The 25,527-nt window shown below is 37.9% G+C and overlaps 4 protein-coding genes across 5 annotated transcripts in view; 3 read left to right on the top strand and 1 right to left on the bottom strand.

Moving 5' to 3' along the window:
* The first annotated feature begins 86 nt into the window (after nt 1–86).
* LOC117577715 (putative mediator of RNA polymerase II transcription subunit 26) lies at nt 87–7,487 on the top strand. Its single transcript, XM_034262618.2, has 3 exons — nt 87–766; nt 6,466–7,086; nt 7,160–7,487. Exons 1-3 carry the CDS (start codon nt 87–89, stop codon nt 7,284–7,286), a joined length of 1,428 nt encoding a protein of 475 aa, XP_034118509.1. The 3' UTR covers nt 7,287–7,487.
* Nucleotides 7,488–9,166: 1,679 nt separating this feature from the next.
* Nucleotides 9,167–25,527, bottom strand: part of LOC117571650 (protein gone early) — a 36,101-nt gene continuing 19,740 nt past the window's right edge. For both annotated transcript variants that reach the window (XM_034253903.2, XM_052005506.1), the window contains 7 exons: nt 12,111–12,374; nt 11,902–12,053; nt 10,883–11,010; nt 10,254–10,823; nt 10,068–10,190; nt 9,502–10,005; nt 9,167–9,430 (listed from right to left, as the gene is read on the bottom strand). In XM_034253903.2, coding sequence (XP_034109794.1) covers nt 9,343–9,430; nt 9,502–10,005; nt 10,068–10,190; nt 10,254–10,823; nt 10,883–11,010; nt 11,902–12,053; nt 12,111–12,374 — 1,829 coding nt within the window. In that variant the 3' untranslated portion in view covers nt 9,167–9,342. The remainder of the gene's footprint in view (nt 9,431–9,501; nt 10,006–10,067; nt 10,191–10,253; nt 10,824–10,882; nt 11,011–11,901; nt 12,054–12,110; nt 12,375–25,527) is intronic.
* Nucleotides 14,106–15,755, top strand: LOC117571671 (uncharacterized). Its single transcript, XM_034253915.2, has 3 exons — nt 14,106–14,217; nt 14,285–15,119; nt 15,188–15,755. The coding sequence occupies exons 1-3, from the start codon at nt 14,203–14,205 to the stop codon at nt 15,514–15,516; spliced, it is 1,179 nt and encodes a 392-aa protein (XP_034109806.1). The 5' UTR covers nt 14,106–14,202; the 3' UTR covers nt 15,517–15,755.
* LOC117578075 (uncharacterized) lies at nt 21,980–22,747 on the top strand. The gene has a single exon (XM_034263220.1). It carries the CDS (start codon nt 21,980–21,982, stop codon nt 22,745–22,747), a length of 768 nt encoding a protein of 255 aa, XP_034119111.1.

The following is a 25,527-nucleotide window of genomic DNA, read 5'->3' as shown; positions in this document are numbered from 1 at the left end:
AACCGAAACCGAAAACGCCGACGCCGACGAAGCAGCAAGCAGCGACAGCAGCAGCAGCAGCTGTAAGCAGCGCGGCAGCAGCAGCGATGGACGCCAGCAAATTGCTGACAGAAGGCAACGCGCGCAGGCGCCGCAGCAGCGCAACAGCACCACGAACGCCAGGTGGCGCTAGCAGCATTAGGCAAAGGTGCGTAACAGTGACGAGTCGGCAAAGTCGCAACAACAATGTCGCCCCAGGACACACTTGCTCACGCCCACATCTGGACACGCCCAGGCCAATGGGCAAACCTTTGGCGGCGGCGCACGAACAGCTCGAGCTGCTGCTCACGCGCATTGAACGCGGCAGCGACGACACCAGTCAGCTGGGACAGCGACGTCGTGGGAACAAGCCGCCAGCGCGTGCCGTGCGCCGCCAGATGGCGCTTCCGCCACCGGTGCCAAATGCAACGCCGCTGAGCAGCGCCCGTTACAAGCAGAAGGAGCTGCAGCCATCAGAGTGCAGTCAACAACAACAGCAAGAGCAACAACAACAACAACAACAAGTGGTGCCGCTCGCCCACAATCCGCAGCTGCTGTTGCCGGCACAGCGGCGTGCGCTGCTCGAGCTGCTGTCGCATACGGAGCAGCCGCATGACCAGCACATCGTCCATATGCTGACGACTGGCCATGGCCATGGCGACGTCGACGTCGACGTCGATGTCGACGCTAATGGTGATGTTGCCGGGGATCCATCGCGCAATGCCATGCGCCTCACGCTGCAGATGCTGTAAGTACACAATTGAACAATATGTATGCTAAATATTAATCTGCGCCCCCCAATAACAATAACAATAACAAATTCTGCTGCGCTGTCGACGTCTCGCAGTCGCAGCTGGCGTCGGTGTTCATTTCGTGTGTTCGCAAATGATGTCATCGGTCTCCACCATTCGCCTTCGTAGAGAGCAACGCGAAGCAGCGAACGCGCCTCTCTCTCCACACTCTCTCGCTCTCTTTGATTTTGCCAGTGTGCTTACACACACACACACACACACGCACACATACGCTTTGCGCAGCTGACGCCATCGACGACGACGTCGCTGCTTTGGTGGAGTTACTCACCCAAGAGCAGCGAAGTCGACTTCAATGTTCCGCGCGAACGTTTGCAAATAAAGCAGCAACAACAACAACAACAACAACAGTGCCAAAGTTTTCGGCTCCTCTTGTTGTAGTTGCTGTTGTTGTTGCTATACCCCTTTTAGTAAGGGTGATAAAATGAGGAATGCTGGTGCTGTGAACAACATTTGCAAGTTGCTGCTGCCTATCTAAACATCCTAAGCCTAAGCCTCTTAGCTCGGCTCTTGTCGAAGACTACAGCAACAAGTACTTGCTTTACTCGATAATTGAATTCAGTATTTCATACTATATTTAATATATGTAATAATACAAAAAAAGACTGCAGCTATTATAGCTAAAGTGTTAAAATTTGGTACCTCATATTTCAAAATCAAATTATTACAAGCAACAAGTCTATTCGTATATAAATATCAAAAGTCTATGAGAGCTAAATACTTAAATTTGCAATATAGTTCATTTCCTTTTTGTTTAAATTCTTTGTATTTTTTGCCACGTTTGTCTGGCCTATGTTAGAACGCATATCTCTGACTCTATGAAAACTTGGGCTTTTAAATATGACATCTGATTTTACACTGTTCTTTAAAGTCTTTCGGAACCAACGTCACCTATAACATATTAATATTAAAAATGTGGGAATCTTTCCCTTTTGTCTGTAAATTTTGCTTGAAGAATTAGAAAATTAAAAACAAAGGAATCTTTCCTTTATGTCCGTAATTTTTAACGAAAGGAATACAAAATTAAAAATACTTTTGCTAAAAGAAATAAAAAATGAAAAATATGCGAATCTTTCCCTTTTATACGAAATGTTTGCTTGACGGAATAAAGATTCTACTATAATTTTAAGGGATTAAAAAATATGGCAAATTTTAAACATTACTTTATTTGGTTTGCAATTCTTCTTAATCTCGAATCTTCAACAACATTTTTGAATTGTCGATATTCCAAAAGAGTTTTTTTTTTTTTAAAGGGTATCTCATAGTTGTGCATTAACAGTTTATTGTGTTGACGTGTTGTATTTTCGTTTTTGTTTGTCGCGCAGCGTTGTGATTAGAAATATTTACTACCGACTGCTACCTCTACACACACACACACACACACATACATAATAGAGCACACATATTTGGTGCTGCTGTTCACCTGGCTTATCAACAGCGCCCATTGACAAGCGTCATCATTCGGTGTCGAACCTTAAAGTTGAACTTGACCCGCTAAAGAGACGCAACTCGCGACTATTGTTATTATGATACTTATGCCATTTCCTAGTTCAAAACTAGTTGACTTCATAATCACAATTGATGTCTCGTCGCTATCTATACTCCGCTATCAATCATCATCAACATGGGCTTTACATACATTTTGCTAGTTCAACGTTAACTAGACGACGGACAGCAGGGCAGACATTAGGAAATGAGTAATGAATTGATAAGCAACGATCCCACAAATAATGTTGAGTTATGTATACCATAGTCTAGGGCATCTGCTAGTCGGTCAAGCTTCAGTTTCAGTTTCAGTTCACATTACATTTTAATTACAGCTCTTGGCGTGTTAACATCGCAATGTTAACACTTCTCAGCCTGTCACATTAACATTGTGACAAGTTACAAACATTCGTTCCACTTGTCATTTAAATTATGCTTAAGCATTTATTAGCAACTTTTAAGTCATCGTTTTCCACTTGGAATTCGTGTTGTTCGTGTTATTCACAGATCTTTTCTTCATGTTTCTATTTTCAACAGTTACTGAATGAAGACCAAGTTTGTTTTCAATATTTGACTTGCTTTGTAGATCAATTTGCTTACATTAGTGTTGATGTTGATGCTGTTTGTTTGTTATTGAAATGAACATTTATTTATAGATAAATTCAGCATTATGAAGAGCTTAAAATGTTTCTTATTGTAAAGTTTCTTTATAAATTTTGTTATATTTAAATAAATCTTGATCTATTATTATACATATATGGCTTCGTTAAAGTTGGTTCTTTTACCAAAATTTCGAATTTTTCATAGTTTTCTTATGATATATGGATCTATGATTCTTTAATATCATTTTCGTTTAAGCTCATTTCATGTCTGAATTGGCAACTTAAGTGATTGTAGAGATTCTTTCAGAATGATTTTATAGTTTTATTTTTTATGGCATATTCCTTTTAGGGAATTTTTATGCGGGGTAAAACTTAACCCTTTTTGGCACCAAAGTTGATTAAAGGCAAAATTGTAGTTACAACACAAAAACCAAGTCGCTATTATATTTTTTGATATCTTATAATTATTTGTTTTTCGTTCTACATAAGGTATAATTTTGTGCCTCCATAGTAATAAGTAGAAGGGAGCGTATCCGTATCCGATGTCGTTGCGATCGGATACAAATTGTATAAGTAATTTAATAAGTTCTTTCCTTCTTACAACGGGTGTTAGTTGCTTTGGCTGACAATCTGGAATATTTTGTACGCTATGTAGTATTTTTGTGGTATATTAATTTGGTATATTTTAAGAATAATACCGAATTGTTCTACTCTTACCCAAAATGGGTAGTGGGTATCTCATAGTCTAGCACACTCGACAGTAGCTGTTTTACTTGTTTTTTGTAGTTTAGTGAACCTGCATTTTAGCATAGACAAAGGTTTGTAGTATAGTATTAGAATTATATTTAATATCATAATAATTTTAGTTTTATCACACATATCAAGATTCATAGATTTCTTAATTCGATGCTGAAAGAGTAACCTAGATGCTTATTATTAAGATTATTTACCATAATATGAGTATTATAATATTTTTAAATCATCTATTTATTACGTTACAGAAACTAGCAAAAAGATCTATGATTAATGTTATCAATTCTTTAAGTGAACTCTATTTTAGAATACATTCTCTCATTCAGATCTTGTTATTTAACCCGTCAGCCCCTAATTCCCCTTATCGCCTGGAACAATGCTTCAACTCTTCTCGTCTATAGGAAGACTCACTATTTATATGCATACAAATGATATTATGCTGACGAGTTTACGTATTTCCAAAAAATTCGTACTTAGTTTGTACTTGAAAGCAAGTGAGAGAGAGAGGAAAGCTAGAGAGAGAGAGAGAGATAGATATGTAGAATACCCCGCGTTATATTCTCTTTAATTTTTCCCTCTCTCAGCGGTAGCACCTGAAGCAGAGCTATTTGGCAACTGTGTTGTTTCGTTATGTTTTTTTTTGCAGTTTTTTTTTTTGCGCTCCGCTGATATGAGGAATTCTCGTAATCAAATACTACGAGCAAAAGCCAAATAATCGACAACTGTTTGCAATTGAAATTCGCGCTGACTTTTGAGATAAAATTTGCACATTCTGTGAAAAATAGTTGTGCCGAGGAGGGAGGGGTAAAGGGACAGCTCTTTCTCTCTCTCTCTGTCCCTCTCTCTCTTCTTCCCTCTCCTTTCGCAATCAACTTGAGCTTAAAATGCTAGAAACGAGGTCTCGATGACTAAACTCTATTTTGCTCTTTGTCATATTTCAATCGAGCGCTCCTTCCACTTATTGTTTTTGTTGTTGCTATTTGCTGCGCTTTATTTGTTTGATCAATAAATTTGCGCGTTCCCCCCTCCTACGTTCACCTCCCCCCCACCCCTCTGCTAAGCTATGTAAGAATCGTTGGATATGTCAGAGCTTGCCTCATCGCGGTGCGGTTTATTAATGAAACTGCTATTTCAATGTTCTCCTCTCTCCATTCACCTTTTTTGTTTTTTTTTGTGTTGGTTTTTTGTCTTTAGCGTTTGCCATTTCCATTTTGCCCACTTTGATTGTGTCATATTATTTGCTCAGCTGCAAAAAGAACTGGAGTGCGAAAAACCCGCGAAAGGGCAAAAGGGATAGAGACGTCCATAGATGACGATTAACATAGCAACCTTAACCCTGATGACCCAGACCCGAACCCCAACCCGAACCCGAGACGTAGAGACAACAATACGCTAACTTACAGAAAGTTTGCAACATTTCAGACAAAGAATGTACACAAAATATCGAACTTTTGACTGCATTAACCGAGAAACTGAAGAATGTGCCAAGTTTATATCTTATCCGCAGTTTACAGTCGAACTTCGCTGCAGCAATTTGACAATTAGTATTGATAATTCCAGATTGGACTTTAGAAATATCTAAAGTAGCTTAGTTAACGTTTGCTAGCTAAATATCCAAAATAGATTTGACGAGTTATCGATCACTGTGAACTTAACTATTTATTGAATACTAGAAAATAGTTCAAAGATATAATAATTTACTGATTGTAAGCTGAATATCCAAAATAGATTTAACGATTGATCGAATGCTAGATGAAAGCTGTAAGAATAAAAAAAATGATCGATAACTAGATGAGAGATGCAAAGTTTAACAATTTATCGATTGATAGCTAAATATCTTCATTAGATTTAAAAAATTATCAATTAATAAGTTCTGTAAGATTTAAAAATTTATCGACTACTAGATGAGATCTGTAGGAAATAAAAATTTATCGATGAGTATCCAAAAGAGATTTAACAATTGATCGATTGCCAGCTGAAAGCTGTTAGAATCAACAATTTATCGTTTGCCAACTGAATATCCAAAATAGACTCGACAATTTGTCAATTGCCAGATGAATATCCAAATAGACTTACCAATACTGTAAGATTAACAATTTATCGATTGTCTTCTGAATATCTAAAACAGATTTAACAATTTATCGAAAGTCACTATCTCACTAAAATTTGCTTGTTTATCAGTTTACATTTTGTACTTTAAAGTCAGTTGAGACTGTGGCAAATTAATTAATTGCACTGCAAATTGAAGCTAATGAAATGCTTCTCGGCTGGCAAGTGAACTGACCTCACTCGAATTTGCAGGGTATACAAACAGTTAGCTATTTTTGACATTGGCCTTGAGACGCCTTTGCACCTTTTGTGCCTTTTCTCCTCGCTTTGTTTTGATGAGCATTCTCTCTTACTCTCTCCTCCCTTCCTCTCCCTCTCTCTCCGTTTTCCACTGTGGGGAATTGCGTGTCGACAGGCCATATGAAACCCCAAAATGGAGACACGCTTCGGGACTCTCAAGGGGGCGGTTGGGTGGAGCGGCCATGCGATACTATGACGCTATCGGCGTGCGAGGCTGATGCAATTAGCCGGCCTGACTTCTCTCTCTCTCTCTCCCTCTCTCTCTCTCTCTCTCTCTCTCTTTCTCTGTGTGTGTGTGTGTGCTAATCATCCAAATGGCAAACAGCAACTTCGACTTGGAACATTTTGCTTTTGATTTATTAGCGCCAATTTTGATGTTTATCCCAAAGTAACCTCACGTAACCATTCTCTTCTTCTTTCTCTCTCCTTCTCTATCTCTCTCATTGCAGTCCGCTGGCGCTAAAGCCCGGAAACTCACCGTATTGCAAACGCTTCTGGGCAGGTCATCGGTATCTCAAGGAACGCCAGAAGCTGCATCAACAACTCGAGCCGAACGATATGCGCTACAAAGAGGTGAAAATCTTGCGATCCTCCAACGGCAAATTCTTTCTCTCGCAGACGCTTGAGGAAGAGTTGAAAGACGAGAAGCAGGTGCTGGATTTTATTGACTCGCAATTGTATCAAAGTCAACAAAAAGCGTTGACTCCCGAGCAGCGGGAGAGGCAACAGCAGGCGCTGGACGAACGTGCCGAGCTCGATCGGCAAAAGCAACAGGTGAGCGAGTGGCGTCGACGTCATCAGCAACACGAGCTGAAGAGGGCTAAGATCGAGGCCAATAAGTTGTTGGCCAAGCAAATGCGTGAGAAACCAGTTCAACGGCAACTGCAAGTTATTCCGGAGGAGGTGCACCTGGATGGAGAGGAGACGCCACGTCCCTCAGCTGGACAATTGGCTATGCCGGAGGAGCTTAAGCAACTGTATCTGCAACGCCAACAGTTCCAGCAGCAGTGTCAACAGAGCAATCTCTACAACAATCCCAATTGCGCAGCGCCCTGGAAACTCTTTGTCAAGTATTCTATGCACCTTTCCTTATCTATTCTTCCTTACTAGCCTCTTCTTTTTCTTCGTTCTTCTGCCACACAGCGTTGCCAGCAATCTGAGCGCTCAGCTGACGTCGCAAGCCGATGATGAACTGCATCGCAGCATTGCAAATTACCTCAAGGATTTCGTGGCAACCGAAGCGCGTTTTGGCAATCAAAGCGAAGGTTAAGCTTGGAATCTCAATCCATTCCCGTGATTTGAATCTTTCTCAATTCTTTTTTGGACTGTCCCTTAAACGTTTGTCTTCCTCTGTCCGCAAAGGGCACATCAAATTATTATGCAGCGTACGAACAAATTCAATGTACATTCATTTCGATATGACCTTAGCACAAATTTTAAAACGGAATTTAATAAAAAGCGAAATGTTTGAAATAAGCAGACATGAGAATTACATTGGGAACAGACAAGGAAAATCTCTCTCACAATCTTATAAGTCTATATAATATACATATGAATAACATTTAACGGTTCACATATGTACATTGAAAACAAATTCTCAAATTGGGAAAAAAACCTAATTTAACTTGTCTCAATGCGCACTATCTGCATGCCAAAAATCATTCGAATCGTCCTTTTAGTTTTCCAGTTATACTCTATTTTCTCATTTTTCCTGAAAAAATATTTTGCATGCACCAAAAGTATGCTACAAAATCAAGTGGTTGTTGTTGTACACGATGTTGTTGTTGCTGTTGTTGTAGTTGGATTAGTTCAGCAGTTGTTGGTGGGTGGCTTTGTCGTTGGCCACTCGAATCGCGAACAGCTAAAAATTGTCAAATCAGCAGGTGAAATACCAGGCGAACAGAAATCAGCAGCAAGCAGAAACACAAAAAGTCACCTGCTACATAAAAATTATGTTGCATACTTTCAGGGTCAGTCAAATAAAGCTGCATATTTGATAGGTAATATTTATGTTGCATACTTTTAGGATGAGCCAAGTACGCGAAAATTACTGAAACATTGCATACTTTTATGGGCCTGCAAGAGAATTATCTTCATGGAAAAAGGCTCATAACTTGGCCATATCCTGTCACATTTCGTCCGGACTATGTGCAATCAACTCGTAAGGATGAGTTCTATCGATCGGCATCAAAAAATTGGGGGGTCATCTAGGAATCCAACACTTGAAAAATTGCAGTTCAAGGCCTGCAAAAAATTGGTCGAAACCGCAAAATCCAGGATATCTCGGAAACTACAAGGACGATTTGCATGTCCTTTGGCCAGTTGCTAGATCTCACTAATACAAATTGGTTGACACAGGATTTGTCAGGATCCATCAGGATATAGCTGAGTTATTGAGTATTTTCGGTTAACAAAAAAGTCCTTGTAACTCGACATTTTAAAGGACTTTCGTCCTTTTCTTTGCAATTTCAGACATTACCCACTAAGGACTATCTACGTACCAAAGGACATCCCTGTAGTCCTTCAAATAGCCGAGATACAGCGGATTTTTGGGTTTTTACACAATTTTTGCATGCTCCCCCCTTGTAAAATTTTTGAAAAAAATTTTTGTTGAAAATCTCGAAATTCTTGAATGCAATTCGATGACTAAGCTGTTTCTTATTACAAAAAGACATATCCTTTAGCACATGACCAAGTTACAGCAAAAAAAAAACAGTGTACACGTTTTGTAATCTGTGTTTCTGGTGAAAAAAAATTCGTCTTCTCTTTTTAATGGGTGATTTTACGCCGTGAAGAACGAACGCATCATCGATACAGTAAATTCAATTTATACAGGAACTTAGCAGCTACCTAAGATTATAGATTACTACGCACTATAGAACTATGGAATTATTATGTGGTCATTTCAGGCATTCTACTTAAGCATGTTAATTAATTACGATACTTGTACATTTTCGACAAATGCATTCAAAATTGTCGCAAAAGATCGTAAAATTGTGTGTGTGATGTCAACAGTGGCTTCGTTTTGTTAATTTGTTGCAATTCGTGGTCAGAGAACTACAGCTAAATTATTCAACATATACTAATTATTATAGCTTAAGTCTTACAAACTAGATTTATTAGCGCGATTTGTTTTGTGTGTGTTGTCTGTTGTGTGTTGTGTCTGGCATATCTCCATATCTCCATCAGTATCTGTGAGTTTGTGTGTGTGTGTGCTTGGATGTTAAAAAAAAGTACAATAAATATGTGTGGCCGAACTAAGGAATTGTACAATTGTTGCATGTCCATTCGCCTCCTCCTCCTCCTCCTCCTCGTCCACTTCCTCCTCACAGCAAGTTGGAGCAGCTGACCTCGGAGGCGGCGCAATCCGTTGAGCGTGGCAGGAACTGTATATGCTGCCAGGTGGCATTGAAGCTGCACCGCAACGAAAGAGACAGAAAGATAGAGGTTAGTTTGGTGTAAAGAGAAAGTTGACTCCGACTCACAGATAGCGTTCGGCCAGCTGACGCTCAACGTGCGGCTTGATGCGTGCATAATCCTTGTCCGCAATCGAGGTGCTGCAATGCTGTTGCATGTAGGCGAGCGTGAAGAGCTCGTTCTCATTGTACGAACGCAGTCCGGGCACACGCAATCGCTGTGTTAGTCCGAGTGCATCGTAGGTGACCACCTGATCGATGCCCGCTCCTTGGATGGCATTGCCTGCATCGATGGCCGAGACAAAGCTGCTCAGAGCACGTGCCGCAGTGCGTGCAGCACTCAGCGTGACATGGAAACTCTTCAGCGCCTCCTGTGACATTTGACGCAGCTCCCAGGCCAAATGCGGCGGCTGTCCGGCGGCCAAACAGTTCACATCGGGCTGAGCGTATTCGATTTCTGGCACCGCATCGCTGATGTCCGTTCCCTGGGCATTGAATTGCAGCAGAAAGACGGACAAATTGTTGATCAAGGTCTCGAGGATGTCGGTGCCAATTCGAGCAAAATTGATGGCACTAAAGGGAAGAAGGATTATTAATTAGGGAGTTTAACATAAATAGAAACAATTTCAGCTTACACCGGGTAGCGATAGTCGTAGTAGTTGTTGTTGACGAGCACACGCGAAATGAGCAGCATGTTCAGCTTGTTGGAGTACGCAATGGGCTGCGGATGATCCCTTGTATACATCTCGGACACAATGCTGCCAAGTAAAGTGAATTAAATGATTAAACTGATCACAAGTAAACTTATTTTTACTACTCACACATCCAGCATATTGAGAGTCTTCAATTTATCCTCCATGCGAGCTCGGCGGAATGTCCAAATCGACTCGAGGTGCTCCACGAAATTCAAATTGCTGAGCAACAGCTCGTTGTAGTAGTCGCTAATATATTGCGGCTGATCCAGCACCTCACCCGGTATGCCAAACTGCAAACGCATCTCGTTTAGTTTCTTGTGCAGAAATTGTCGTGCCGTTGGCTCCAACCAACTCGCTTGACTAAGTGACTCCTGCAGTTGATTTCGCAGACTGTAGAACATCAATTGCAAGAACTTTTCATTGCCCAGCGTCTTGTTTAGAGCATGCGGATCGATGCCGTTGCGCACGCGATTGTCAGCTGCCTCGAATTGCTGCTTCGGTGGCTTCTGCTGGAGTGCATCAACGGCAAAGGGCAGCCAATCGCGCACCACTTTGCTGCAGAAGAGCCAACGCGGATAGCTCGCCGTGCGTCCGTAGATGCCATGATCAAAGTTCTCGGCCAGCGTGCGATATTCCTTGGACAAATGAGGCAGCATTTGACGCACCAGCGACCACACGATAAAGTTGTGAATTGGTCTGCAACGTAAATGGATTGTTAATACATTTTCAAAAGATTGTGGATGACTGAAACTTACTTCTTGTCCGATGTGGAGATTAGCGTGGACAGCTCGTGAAAGACTTCGACATTGCGCACCAGGACTTCGGTGTCCTCGGTAATGTGTGTGTTGGGAAAGATCGCCTTCAGTGACTCCAAAATGGGCAGCTATAAAGTGTAATCGAAGAAGTTGAAAGAAGTTATTGGTTGTTGGTTGTTGATGTTTCAAATTGAGTTCTAACCAATGGACTTTGCAGCCAGTGCTTTAGAAATAATTTAGGTGTAATTTTAATTAAATCGAACCTTTTTAAATAAATAAACAAATTGAGTTCTTAACGTTGTCTTGCAAAGTTGAAAAATGTGTTTTTTTTTTTAATATTTTACTGTTTCGTAATCGTATTTAGTTGCTGCCTTGAATTGATTTCTAAAGTGCTAAACACTTTTTTGTTTTATAATCTTCTGTTTCGTAATCGTATTTAGTTGCTGCCTTAAATTGAATACTGAACAATGTCTTGCAATGTTGATGAAAGTGCTAAACAAAATTTCTATTTCTGTATAGCTTTTGTTTATGATTTTAAATTAAATTTAAAGCTTTCTAAAACAACTTCTCTTGTTTTCGTCTAATTGCAACAAATCAATTTGAATATTTGAATAAAGCCAAGCAGTCTTTCAATCGCATTAAATCTGAACTTCTCCTTCTTTAGCTTTCTTCGATCTGCCCTTAAGCTTTTTCTTAGTTTCAGTCTATCCTTTGTACAGCTCAATTTATAGTTTTCAAGTAACAATTTGAATCTCTAATTGCATTACATCGATTTTTGTCGTAACTATTTCTGATCTCAAACACATTAAATCTAAAACCCCTTTTTTCATCAACTGTCCTTCAGCTTTTTCTTTTACGGTCTGATTCAGAGCGGACTTTCACATATGCAAGTGATTAGAAACGAGTTGGTATTTCGATTTGGAGATAATTTGACTGCCAAGCTTGATTACCAACTCGTTCTCACAGGGATTCTCAATCACTAACTGCATTCGCTGGAGCTTAGTTTCGTATTTGCTTACCGATGGCGCAATACTTTTGAGCTCCGCCAGACGCAGCAATTTGTTTAGCTGACGTTCTCCCGTTGCCTTGGCGGACTCAATGTGATTGACAATGCGTTGCTCGTAGTGGAAAATGTCATCGGCAAATAGATTCGCCTCTCGCGCAACCATTCCTGCAATAAAGGAGATTCTTTAAATCGATTTTATTGATAGTTATTCCATCGACTTACCCATGTTGATGGCAAAATCACGTAAGAGCAATTTGTAGCCATTGACAACGTCGATGTCCGCATCGGGGCCATAGAAATACTTGTCGGGGAGACCCAATTCGCCTTCGTCGAGGGTAATGATGTAGTCATAGGGTATCGTATAGCTGTTCTCCACGCTGACACGATAATAGGGAAAGATGCCGTATTTGGCATGCAATAATTTCAGCGCATTCTTGTAATCCCAATTCTGTAAACGATTCGAGGCCGAAACTGCCTGCCAGTCACCTGAGTGAGAGAAAGGAGATTCGGTTAAGTAATCAACAACAAATCTTAATCAAATATCATGCGGTAATCTAATATTCCGGATTGCCGGGGAATGACCCAGCAGACCCAGACACTGGCGATCAGTTGGATCAGTTCGTTAGTAGCCGCAATATCGGGCGGCGCTAATCAAATTCCCCAGAAGAGCAAAGGCATGAGAAATTATTATGATTATTATTATTGTTTTTGGCAAATATAGTAAAAAAAAAACCAGATAGTAGAGCTGCATATACTATAAATCTATAAATGTCTCTCTATGTCTATGTCGCTGCTTTTGTCTATTTTTTTTTTTTTTTTTTTTTTTGCTATCTCCCGATTTTATGTTATACCAATTAAAAGCGCTAAAATGTTTGCCTGCAATGTCTTCGGAAATTTCGGAGCGACAACCGTATTGCAGCCATAAACAAAGCCAAAAATGAAAAAGAAAAAAACAAGAAAAGAAAAGCATCGTAATCTAATCGCACCGCACTGTGAATGCTCTAAAATAACTTTAACCCAAATTGCTCAGAAAATCATTAACAAATATAATCGGAAGCATAATCATTAATGATTACTAAAAGAACTTAACAAAAGAATTTAACCAACCAAAATGTTGTTGAAATTTCAAAGATTTAATAATATAAATATTAAGACAATTATTGTATCACAGGATTTAAAATTGCTTAGAAAGTTAATCAGAATCGATAAACAAAAAATTGTGTAATATGAGAAAGAACTGAACAGAATTATGTAACCAACAAATGAACAACAATGTTGTAGAGATTTCAAATAAAGATGAAATATACAAAACAATAAAATACAATTTAAGAATATAATTGTTTCATAGTTTTTAAAATTGCTTAGAAAACTTTACATAAATCAATCTGAAGCATATTCCACATTCGATAAACAAAAAATTGTGTATGTTGAGCAGGAACTTAGTAGAATTGTAGTTGATATAAAATATAATGAATAAATAGAATAAATAAAAGAAAATTATTGCATCACTGTTTTTAAAATGATTATAAACCTATCACTTCATAGAAAATGCTTAAGAAAATCTGAGAAAATGTGAACCATTAAAAGAAAAACAAATAATGTCGCAATAGTAGTCATCATATCTATAAGAAGCACTTAAGAGTAGGTCCTGATAGTGGGAGAAATCAAGAGCTATTGATGTTTACAGCACTCTGCTTAACCCCAACTTCACAGCAAGGTCTTGCGCATTGTTTGATGCAATTAAGAAATGCTTAGTTCAGTTTTTATAGCAGCTAAAGCATTAGTATCCCAATTGAAGCACTTTGCATGGCCCTAAAAATCGAATCGCAGCCAAGTGGAAGATGACTTTGACATCGTGATAAAGTTAAGAGTGTGTGTTTCTGGGGTATTTTGGTATTTTGGTATTTTGGGGAAACTGAAACTGAATGTGAACTGGAGCCAAGTGTTATCCGCAAGCTGATGGGCGACACATATGGGTACAACTTTTTTGGGGGAATATTGATTGTGTCAGCTGTGTTTGCGATAACAATTAGCGCCTGCGAATCGAGAAAGAGAAGAAAAAAAAAACTAGGCAGCTAGCCGGATTTAGTGTTCGCCGTGTTGTGTTATAGTTATATTTTATTTGAACAATTTTAACAATTTATTGCAAATCAATGCGGAGCACTTTAATTAACTTCAATTAAAAGCATCTGCCAGGTATTTCGAGCCAGGTATAAAAACTGAACGCGGCCACCAAGCGACGCATCAATCCAGTGCAGCAGCTCCCCGAGCAAAGCATCATCTTTGTCGCATTCCCCACGTCCACGTTCTCAGTATGAACAAACTTGTGGTAAGAGGATTATGATCTTCTCTTGAGAGAATCATCTTTTGATATTCCCTTTGTTTCTTTTCCTTAGTTTTTGGCCTGCCTGGCTGTGGCTGCGGCACGTCCTGATCTCAGTCGTCAGGCGTATCGCTATGAAGTCGGACAAAACGATAATGTGGTGACCACTTCCTATCAACCCACCGCCTCGGGCACCACCTACTTCAGCAGTTCGGGCCCAACGGTCGGACAATTGAGCAGCGGCGGCGGCGGCAGCAACGGCGTCTTCTACAGCTCGGGTGGCAGCTCCGATGGCATTGCCTACACCTCGGGTGGCAGCAACAGCGGTGGCGGTGGCGGTGTTTCCTATACTACGGGTGGCAGCAACAACGGTGGCGGCGTCTCTTACACCTCGGGTGGCAGCAACAACGGCGCTGGCGTTTCCTACACCACCGGCGGCAGCTCGAACTTTGGCAGCTACTCCACTGGCGGCGTTGTCAACGATGTGATCGGTCTGACTGGCATTCACCCGGGACCCGAGATCAACTACAAGGAACAGGAGGCGTACATCAGCCACTTGGCCAACTTCCAGCCAGCGCAGGTGACAAAGCACTTCTATCTGCACACCGCACCCGAGGATCATGATGAGCAGCAAATTGTCCGCTACGTGAATGTGGGCAGGCCCCAGAAGAACTATCGTGTGGTGTTCATCAATGCGCCCGCATCGACCACCAGCAAGGCCAAGATCATTGCCAACATTGCGCCCGTCGAGGAGAAGACCGCCGTCTACGTGCTGTCCAAGAAATCGAATGCTCTCGATGTCAGCGCCGAGGTGGTCACACAGCGTCCCGTCAACAACAAGCCCGAGGTCTACTTCATCAAGTACAAGACACCCGAGGAGGCTGCTCACGCTCAGCAGACCATTCAGGGTAAGTTTTAGAAGCGATTACTGGTTTCATGGTTTAACCTTTTTCTCTTCTGATGATGATGATCGTAGCCAACTATGATGCTCTTGGCGGCAGCTCTCAGACCAGCGATGAGGGTATTGTGCCCGTCTCCTCAGTCATCAACAGCCTGGGCGACAACGGCGCCTCCGGTGTGCTCTCCGATGCCAATGGCGCCGTCAACATTGTCGGCACTGGCGGTGTTCCAGTCGTGGAGTCCGGTGCCAGCAATCTGCAGCTCGATGTCACCGGCAGCAGCAGCAACACTCAGTCATCGGCCACACAGATCGGCGGAGGCGTTAGCAGCGGCTCGCTGGTGGGCAACAATGTCATCCAGACCACCTATCTGCCCGCCAAGCCCATCCGTTCGGTCAAGTACTAAACGCGAGAGACAACACACAACACTTCCTTGTCCTTGTCCTTTAACCAGCCCTTTATCCCTGCCAACCACCAACTACGTGCTCGACTCGATTGCTTCTAACTGAATGATCGCGAAGAATCGTTCTTCTAGAATTTGTTCATGTAACTTTTGCGATATATTTCTTAAATCATTTTTTTTTCAACTATTTTTTTTTAATAAAAATTAAGCAACTCTTAAGGCATTCAAAAAATAATACAAAACAGGTGTTTCAAATGGGATTGATGATTGATGAAATATGTTTTCAATTAAATCACATATCATATGCAAGGGCTTCAAAATAGATGAAAGATTACACTTAAGCAACAGTTTGCATAACAAATTTCAATAAAATTACACAAGAATTTTAAGACAACAAATTGGAAGACAAGACAAAGCAAGCCAAATGCAAAACTAAATAATAAAATCGACTATTTTTAAAAACTTGTACGAAGCTTCATATTAAAATGTTTTTTTCATAAGTGAAGATAAAAAGAAGAAAGCTGCAGTTGTGTGTGGTCGACAGACAGCAAAATAGTTCGGTATTAATCTTAAAATATACCAAATTAATATACCGCAAAAATAAAAAAAGTCTATATATGGAATATTGAGTCGAGCGTGCTTGACTGTGAGATAGAGAGCACAACAGCGTGGTATTATTATTAAAATATAACAAATTAATATGCCGCAAAAATACTAAAATAAACCAAAGACTATATTTGGTATATTGTCATAGTACTACATTCAAAATATACCATAAATATACCGAAATACACCATAGTTTAGGTCAAAGCAACTAAGACCCGATTACAGTAGGCGTTTTTTGTTTTTTCCTAAAAATCTACAATATTTATCTGACTCTAGAATAAAAATTGGGCTTATTATTTGAAGTTATAAAGTGTTTCTACCCTATAGATAAATAGAAGAGAATTTCAAAAAGAATTGAAAAATCAAATGATGACTGAAATCATAAGTGAAGTGCATACAAAATGCAATATATCACTGTACTTTTATTTAAAATTCTAAATTGACATCAAATCAGAAAACAACTTGATAATTTCTATAATGCAATTGTGAATTAAATGATTGGCATTGTTTATAAAAGATGTATGAAGACAAGACTGAAATACGATCATATATAGTATAATAGTAGATCGAAAAGAAATTTAAATGGAAAGTTTCAAATGGTGCCTTGCACAAGCAGATATCTAGCCCTCGCCCTGCACCTCCACCTCCACCTCCTCCAACTGGTTGATCTTCTGCCTGGCCAAGCCAAGTATTTGGCAAGCTCTTCATAATTGTTGAAGCGGCAACAACAATTGAAGCGCGATCACCGAAAAACGTTGGCAAATAAATTAGCGTCTTAAAAATAAAAGACAACGACAAGAAGAAATACATATAAAAAGCAAGCAAAGGCAGTCGAGAGTAGAAAAACAAAAGCCAAAAACCAACTGGAATCAAAATCAAAATCAAATCGGAGAGCCAGACAACCAGACAGAGAGCGAGCTCACTAGCTGCAAGGTCAATTCGCGCCAATGCAACTCATTAAAATACCAGAAAGTATTAAGAGAGAAATATAGAGAAATAAACACACATATACTACATATATTTATATTGTATAGCTGATATCTGATGGGGTAAATCTGGCCCAAGTTGCCACGCCCCGCAGCACGACAAATTTATGCATTACTATTTTGCTGTGTCCGATAGATACAAATATATTATTTAGATACCTCAATTTGGTATTTATTTTTTTGGTATTTTTCGCTGCTGCTGCTGAGGATGATAATAACGATGATGATGATGATGATATCGTATCTCTTGCATCTGCATATTAATGGTTTTTGTCGATCTTTGCATAAAGATAATCACACCTACTAAATAAATGATACGATCTCTGATCTCTGTGTGGCTTCAGTCGATCGATCCAATTGATACCCAAAAAGCAACAAGAAAAGCAAAAAAAAAAGAAAAAAACATTTGTCCCTCGGTTTTTACTGTCAACGTTCATAAAAACTTCCATAAATTTTCATATTGTGTGTGGTTTCTTGCTCAGTGATTTGTGGGAGGAGGGTTCGAGGGGAACATGAAAATTATTGATATGGATATAGATATGCATTTGGATATACGATATGGAATGCCTAATTGATAATTATCGTTTTGTTCGCTTTCAATTCAATTCAGCAGCGAGCTGCTAATAACTGAATTAGTCGCGATCAGCTGTTTCTTTTTTTTCGTTTTTTTTTTCTTTTTTCAATCAGCTGTTTTGTTAAACGATCCTCACTACCATCAACGCATTGGGTGGGGGGAATTATTAGGCGACGATCGATTTGATTTAATTATTGTATTAAATAGTCGATCACCAAATTGACAAATCAATTATATGCATAATGATCGATATAGAATGATGAATTTTGATCTACACCGTTGTTAGTATAAATTTGTTAACAAAAGTAATAAAAATAAAATGATAAATGATTGATTCCATCTGTGAAATGTTTTGCTTGTTCAACTAAACGTTTGCTTGTTTCAATTTGTAAAGCTGTCATTAATCGAGGATCGAGCTTACAACTTTGAATGTGATGAAAAACATTTCAAATTTACTAATTTGAATATTTAGTATTTTATGAGAGAATATATTTAGTCTTCCTAATTTCATCTTTCGCACAAAATAAAATACTGAAAGTTATGGAATTGAATAAATCTAACTAAAATTATCATATTTAACATTTAGTATTTTTTGAATGAGTATGTATATTTTCAGTATATCGGAATTTCTTTATACGCTAGAATAAAATTCAAAAAGTAATAAAATTGAATAAATCGAAGATAAACTTTAAATGTGTTAATGACGAACATTTATAATTTATAAATTCGAATATTGAATATTTAGTATTTTGTGGGAGAATATATATACTATTCTCAGTATATCCTATTTTTTTGCATACGCTATAATAAAATACTATTTCTGCAATTACATAAAAGTATTCAATCAGCCAGCGAAATGGAATCATGTGGAATTATAAACTATCGATCGAACGAACGATCGGATTGAATGAGTAAGCTCATAAATCGATTCACCCGATGACAGCACCATATGCTAATCTATAACCATATATATTCATAACACATATACTATCTATATCTATCTATAGATACAAAACTGCTTCCACATTTGGTCAAATTATGTTTTATGAGTTTATATGGCGCTCTTTTGTGGCGACCTCCAACTCAACTCCAAAGCGCCTCATCTTCAGGTGAATGTGTCGCAGTCTCAATTCAATTTGTCGCTTGGGTTTGGGTTTGTGCATTCGCTAAGACCACAAAACTGACTCATCATCAGCTTTAGTGATATATTTATTGCTACTGCTGCTGATGCTGAGTGGTTTAGGAGGCCACCTCATGAAGCCATTGTCTTTGGCATGGGAAACACAGTTTACAAATATTATAATCATATTTGTATTACGAAATTTTGGCATGCGGAAGATGTCAGCAGCAAAAAAAAAACACATTTTTGCATAAACTATCTGATGTTCTTTTCTTCGAATTAGAAACCCATTAAATTTGTTTAGTATAATTTTTAAGTAATTATTATTTGAATATGTTTCCTCATAAAATTTACTTAGTTTATGTACTTTTTAAGTTATTAGTAATAATATTTGATAGATATAGAATTGATCCTTAAATCCTTTAAACTGTTTTTTTTTTTTTTAATTGAAATGAACAATAAAATCTATCCAAGATCTTAAATCAATTTTCTCATAAACTGATTTCATTGAGAACTCAATAAATAAACTCACCGGATTGTCAAAGAATTGCTGAAGCTAATGAAAATGCTGAAGAAAAACAATATAACTGTAGTTAAAGTTATTAAATAACAATTGCTCCTCACATATCAAAGAGTAATTGAATAAACAAAGAAGCAATTAGACTGAATTGAAATTACAGTTTTTCGTAAAATATTTGTAAAATAAATTGTGCTAATTGAATTTATGAAAATGCTTCCTGTCCCTAAAATTGTTTATTTTCCATAAAGCTATACCATAAAATCACATATAGTATACATACAGGTATCGACAAACCAAAAAGGAAAATGCCAATAATTCGTTATGTATGCTATTTCAAAGTTCACAGCTGCACATACATGAATGGCTTAAGGAAGTTTCCTCCAATAAAAGAACAATGAAAAATATGAAAATAATAAATCACTCAGTTTTTCTTTACGAATTTAATAACTTTGAACAATCCGTTATTATGCATTCTAAGCATCAATCAAATTTTCGAGGCTCAAATACTTCTTTTGCATATGAAGAAGCATAAACACTTTTGGCTTTATGTAAGTCAACATTTGATTCGCATTCAATCAGAGATCTTGTCATTCATATAGGGGACGCTGTATGAAATCATCTTTTAACTGTTTGCAAATTTGCAAGTTAATCGATCAACTTGAACAGTTTTTGATCAAATTTGATCAGAGAGGCAACAGAAGCAGCATATGAAAAACCCAAATCAAACTTGTTTCGGAGACTGGAAAAAAGGTGCCGTTTAATGAGATGCACAGCGGAGCCGTCAACAAGCCTACAAAAAAAAAAAAAAATGAAAAAAAAAAAACGTTGCCAATTTTTTTTTTTAGTATATTAGCGACAGCAGATATGCTCGATGAATATCTATTTATAATGTGTTTGGTTTTTGCTGGTTTGCTGAGGCCAAAGCAACAGTCAAGTTCAATGCCAAAGCTGCCAAAAGAAGCGATTGTGAGATACATGACATCAAGCAGAGAGGTAAGGTGCCAGGGGGAGGGAGAAGAGGCAGGAGGGCAAAAGGGAGAAGAGGCAGGAGGGCAAAAGAGATAAGCGGCTTTTGTTGAAATGTAAACCATGGCTACACAACACTCAAGAACTGAACCACGCCCCGACTCTAAAGCTAAAGTGAAAAAGCAACAAGCACATTAACTGCAGTTGAATCTGCTCGACTTTTAGATACCTGTTTAATTGGAATGGAAGTACAGCCAGAAAAAAAAAATGATTTGTTTATCTTTAACTCTTACTTTTCTACTCCAGTAGAGAGGTGATATCCGCTCCACATTGTCAATAATAAAACAGTGCAGTATTATTTTTAAAATATAACGAATTAATTTTCCAACAAATACACATGCTAAAGACTATATTTGGTATATCGATATACTAAAAATACAACATAGTGTACATAGTGTACCAGATCAACCAAAGCAACTAGGACTCGGCTGAAAAATTCTAAAATATGTCGATATTTGGTATATCGATATAGTATTACATTCTACACTATGGTATGAAAATATACCAAACCAACCAAAGCGTCGCGACTACATCAGCAGATATTGATTTTATATGAGAAAGAACGGTTTGTTTAGTATATTTTGTACACTATGGTATATTTTCAATGCATTAGTATATTTAGTATTTTTTGGTATATCAGTTTGGTGCATTCTATGCTTTGTAATATATGGTATATTTCGAGTGTAGTAGTATATCAATATACCAAATATAGTCGTCGGTATATTTTTAGTATTTTGTTGGTATATTAATTTGGTACATTTTAATAATAATACAGCACTTTGTCGCCTTTATTAAAAATATGGCTTTCCTACTTGTTCTTTGGTTTGCTTGGTATATTTTGTACACTATGGTATATTTTCAATGCATTAGTATATTTAGTATTTTTTGGTATATCAGTTTGGTGCACTCTATGCTTTTTAATATATGGTATATTTCGAGTGTAGTAGTATATCAATATACCAAATATAGTCGTCGGTATATTTTTAGTATTTTTGTTATATTAATTTGGTACATTTTGTGCCTTTATTGAAAATATAGCTTTCCTACATGTTCTCAATTCTCACCAGCTCATTATACCCTTTCACCCAATTTTGTTATAGGGTATGCAAAGCAGTCCAGTGCCCATCAGTTGACGCATCGCAGCATCGAGATACATTTGTGCATTCGAAGATTTGAATAAATTTTAGGTCACATTGAGCGCTCCGCGACGAACTCGCGCGCCTATGAATCTTTGTGTCTCGAATGTGTTGATTCATGAATGTTCAAACATCTTGAATCTTTGAAAGTTGAATGCTTTTTTGGTTTGGTTTGATTTTGTTTTGTTGGTCCAAAGTTGAAGAAGAGCGCGACGCGACGCGAAGAGAAGAGAAGAGCTTTAAATATAGCTGAGAGTTCGCAGATGCGATTTACATAAAGTTACAACAACAAATCGAGTGGCAACTGCGACGTCGACTGCGCCCCGTGAGGGAAACATCTCGCATATAAGTCAAGTGGAGCGACAAGAAATGCAACCATTACCCCAAAGCGATTCAATCCAACTTCACTCGACAAACGACAAACGACAAACGCGACGCAGCAACATTCGTATCGGCATTCAGGATAACACAAAAATATAGTACAACATAAACATCGTGATGAAGTGTCAACAGTTTTTGCTCGCCATCGTCATGGCTTCTGTGCTGCTGGTCACGATGATCCAGGCACGTCCTCAATACGGCTACGAGCAGCCTCAGGCCAGCGATTTGCTGCTCGGAGGCGTTGGACTCGGCGGCGGCGGCGGCGGCGGCAATCCCGGTGGTCTACAGTTTTTGCCCTCGTCATCGTTGTCGTCGTCACATCGCGGTGGCGATAAATATCTGCCCCCAGCAAGCACCACTCAGGCACCGATCATCAATAAGAAATTCTATTTGGTCTCGGCACCCGAGGATCACAGCAACGATGGCAAAGTGAAGCATCTGGTGTTGGGCAGACCGCAGAAGAACTATCGTGTCGTCTTCATCAAGGCCCCAGCTGGCGATAATGCCAATGTGAAGTATTCGGCTGAATTTGCCCCGCAAGAGGAGAAGACCGTGATCTATGTGCTGAGCAAGAAGGATAACGATCTCGATGCCGGTGATATTGCGACGCCAGCGCCCACACAGCCCAGCAAGCCGGAGGTCTTCTTCATCAAGTACAAGACTGACGATGAGGCGAATCAGGCACAGAAGGAGATCCAGGGACAATACGATAAGCTCGGTGGCACAAATGAGTATCAGGAGGATAACAATGCGCCCATCACTTCGGTCATTGGCAGTCTCGATGGCCTCAATCCCGATGGCAGCTACAACTATCGTCAGATCAATCGTCCTGGCAATAACGGACATCCCAGTGCTCAGTATCTGCCCAGTGGACTCAAGCATTAGAAATCCTTCCAAGTCTCCCTCTTCAACTCCTGCATACCAGTCCATACCAATCCATTCCCTTCCTCTCCCCCACTTTGTTGTGTTGTTTAGTTTTAAGTATATATTTTTTGGAATTTTTTTTTTTTGTTTGTGTTAATAAATAAATTGTATATTTAAAAAGTACGCAACGTCTTTTTTGGGGGGGGCTCTGGCTCTGGCTCTGGCTATAAGGTCGCGTAGTTTCCGCGCCATAAAATGCCATTTAAAAAATTAATAAAAATGCCATAAATAAATTGAAATGTTGCTCAAATCAAGCGAAAACCCAATAAAGAAGAGCGAGCAAAACTCAAACTACTCAAACTAAAAAAAGGTCTACACACATACGAAGAAGAAACCTTATACCGAAATTCAAATCAATTCAAATGTGTCCAAAAATTCGACACTCAACAAAGCGTCCGGCGCCTGAAATAGCTCAAAATTAGCTTAAATGAAGTGAGAAATCAAAATAAGCTCATCAAATTTAATTATAATTGAATCAAACAGCGCATCTTTTCTTCGGCCGATCGTTAAACTGACGCTGCATGACAAAATATGAACCAAAGTGCGAGAGAGCGAGAGAGAGAGAGAGAGAGATGCCAAAAAACCAAGAGCCAAAAAGGAGGAACCATAAAAAAACACACACACATAGAGAGAAGAGATACATAATTATGTATTTATTGAGATGATTTGGGAAATTCATTAGCGTTGATAAATAATGAATTCAAATACAAGATTTAAGACTTTACTAAAAATACTACAAAATTTAAGGTTTCAATACAAAATTAATTTGAAGAGAAAAATCTGAGGAGGTTGTTTTTAAGGAACTAAAAGATGAAAATAAAATGTTGAGTAAAAATTTATAATATTAAAAAATTAAAAGTACACAACAAAATAATAATAACAAACGGTAAAATATCAATTATTTAAAGAGCAAAATTTAAATTTAAAAAAAAAAATAAATAAAACATCTAAAGAAAATAAACAACAATTTTATACAATACAAATAATTAATATAAATTATTTAAAAAATTTGGGAAACAAATTAAAATTTAAAAAATAAAAAGAATACGCAAATTTTAAATAATAATATAAAACAGCGAATTGAAAAGAATAAAAATAACTTAAAATAATATAAAAATTAAAAAAATAAATAGTAATAAGAACGAAAAATTTTAATTATTTGATGAATTCGAATTATTTGAGAAGCAAAGATAAATTTAAAAAGAATAAAAAAAATTTAGAAATTTTAAATAATTAATTTTAAATTAAAATTTTAAATTTTTAAATAATTAATTGAAAATAATATTAAAAATAAAATACGAAAAAATAAATAATAATAAAAACGAAATAGCTAGAATTTAAATTAACGAAAAATGAAGAATAAAGAAAAATAAAATTATAATATAGGAGTAAAATATAAATTATTTGCAAAAGGAAAGAATTGAAATTAATACCAAAATAATAAAACTAAAAAAGCAGCCTAAGGGTAAATTACATAATAAAAATAAAAAAAGTTATGTAGAGCAAAATATACAACAAAAAAAAAAGAAGTGAACTCTGCAACTGAAATCGGACGTCGAGCAACCTTCGCAGAGCGAGCGAACATCTTCATAGGGCACAATCGATGGAAGCAATTTTTCTTAATAAAAGTGAACATAAATCAAATTAGCTGCACCATTTTGAGCAAATGCGACATGAAAGTGTGGGAATTACGCGTCAATTTATGCTAATCGATGCGCGCATGCGAGACCTGAATCGACCTGAAATCCAAATCCAAATCCAAATCTAAATCCAAATCAAAATTGATGTCAAGCTGATGTTGATGCTGTTGAATTCTCAACAAAAAAACGAAGAAAAAAAAAAATAGTTATCGGTTGGCTTGAGCTTGATATTTTAATTGTCTGCCGACTTGTTGACAACATCGCAGCAGCCAAGCCAAGCCAAACGAATTAATCTACTAATCAGCCACGAGGCTGCGCAACGCAACTCCCAGCCACAATGGAAGTTGAAGAGCCAAAAAAAAAAACATTATTCAATGCAAAAGGCGCAGATTAGATCAGAGTTAAGCGCAACTCATTAGTCAAAAAAAAAAAGAGGAAAAAAAAGAGCAGAGAAGCAAACAATAAGAAACAAATATACTAAAAACCAAGCGCGGGCGTTGAATGATGTAGACAAAAGATGTGGACGACGGCGATAAATGATAAATGAGCCTACTAAAATGAGCCTCAGCCCATAACGAGATCTAATTAACGAATGCGAATAATGGTGTTCGTTCTGTGGCGCAGCTAATGAGATTTGATGCATAATAAAATGCAGCTATAAAATTACAGCAAATATAGAAAAAAGTTGCAAAAGTAATGCGTAATTAATGAAGCAACAAATCTATCAAAATATGAGAAGAAGAATGTGTTTCTTTGACATGGCTCATATCAAAAACAAGTCGAGAACATTCGACTGTGAGCTACCTAACCGTATTCTAGCAACATACCAAAAATATACTGTAAAAATACTAAAATATACCAAAGTATACACTTGATATATCGATATTGTACTAAATTCAAAATATACCACATAGAGTACAAACTAAATATATTCTAATAACATACCAAAAATATACTATAAAAATACTAAAATATACCACAGCATACACTTGATATATCTATATTGTACTAAATTCAAAATATACCATATAGAGTACAAACTAAATATATTCTAATAACATACCAAAAATTTACTAAAGCTTATATTTGGTATATTGATAT

Source organism: Drosophila albomicans, chromosome X (genome assembly GCF_009650485.2).
Source record: "Drosophila albomicans strain 15112-1751.03 chromosome X, ASM965048v2, whole genome shotgun sequence".
NCBI classification, from domain to species: domain Eukaryota; kingdom Metazoa; phylum Arthropoda; class Insecta; order Diptera; family Drosophilidae; genus Drosophila; species Drosophila albomicans.
Note: the sequence above shows the minus strand (reverse complement) of the source record. Positions and strands in the feature narration are given on the sequence as shown.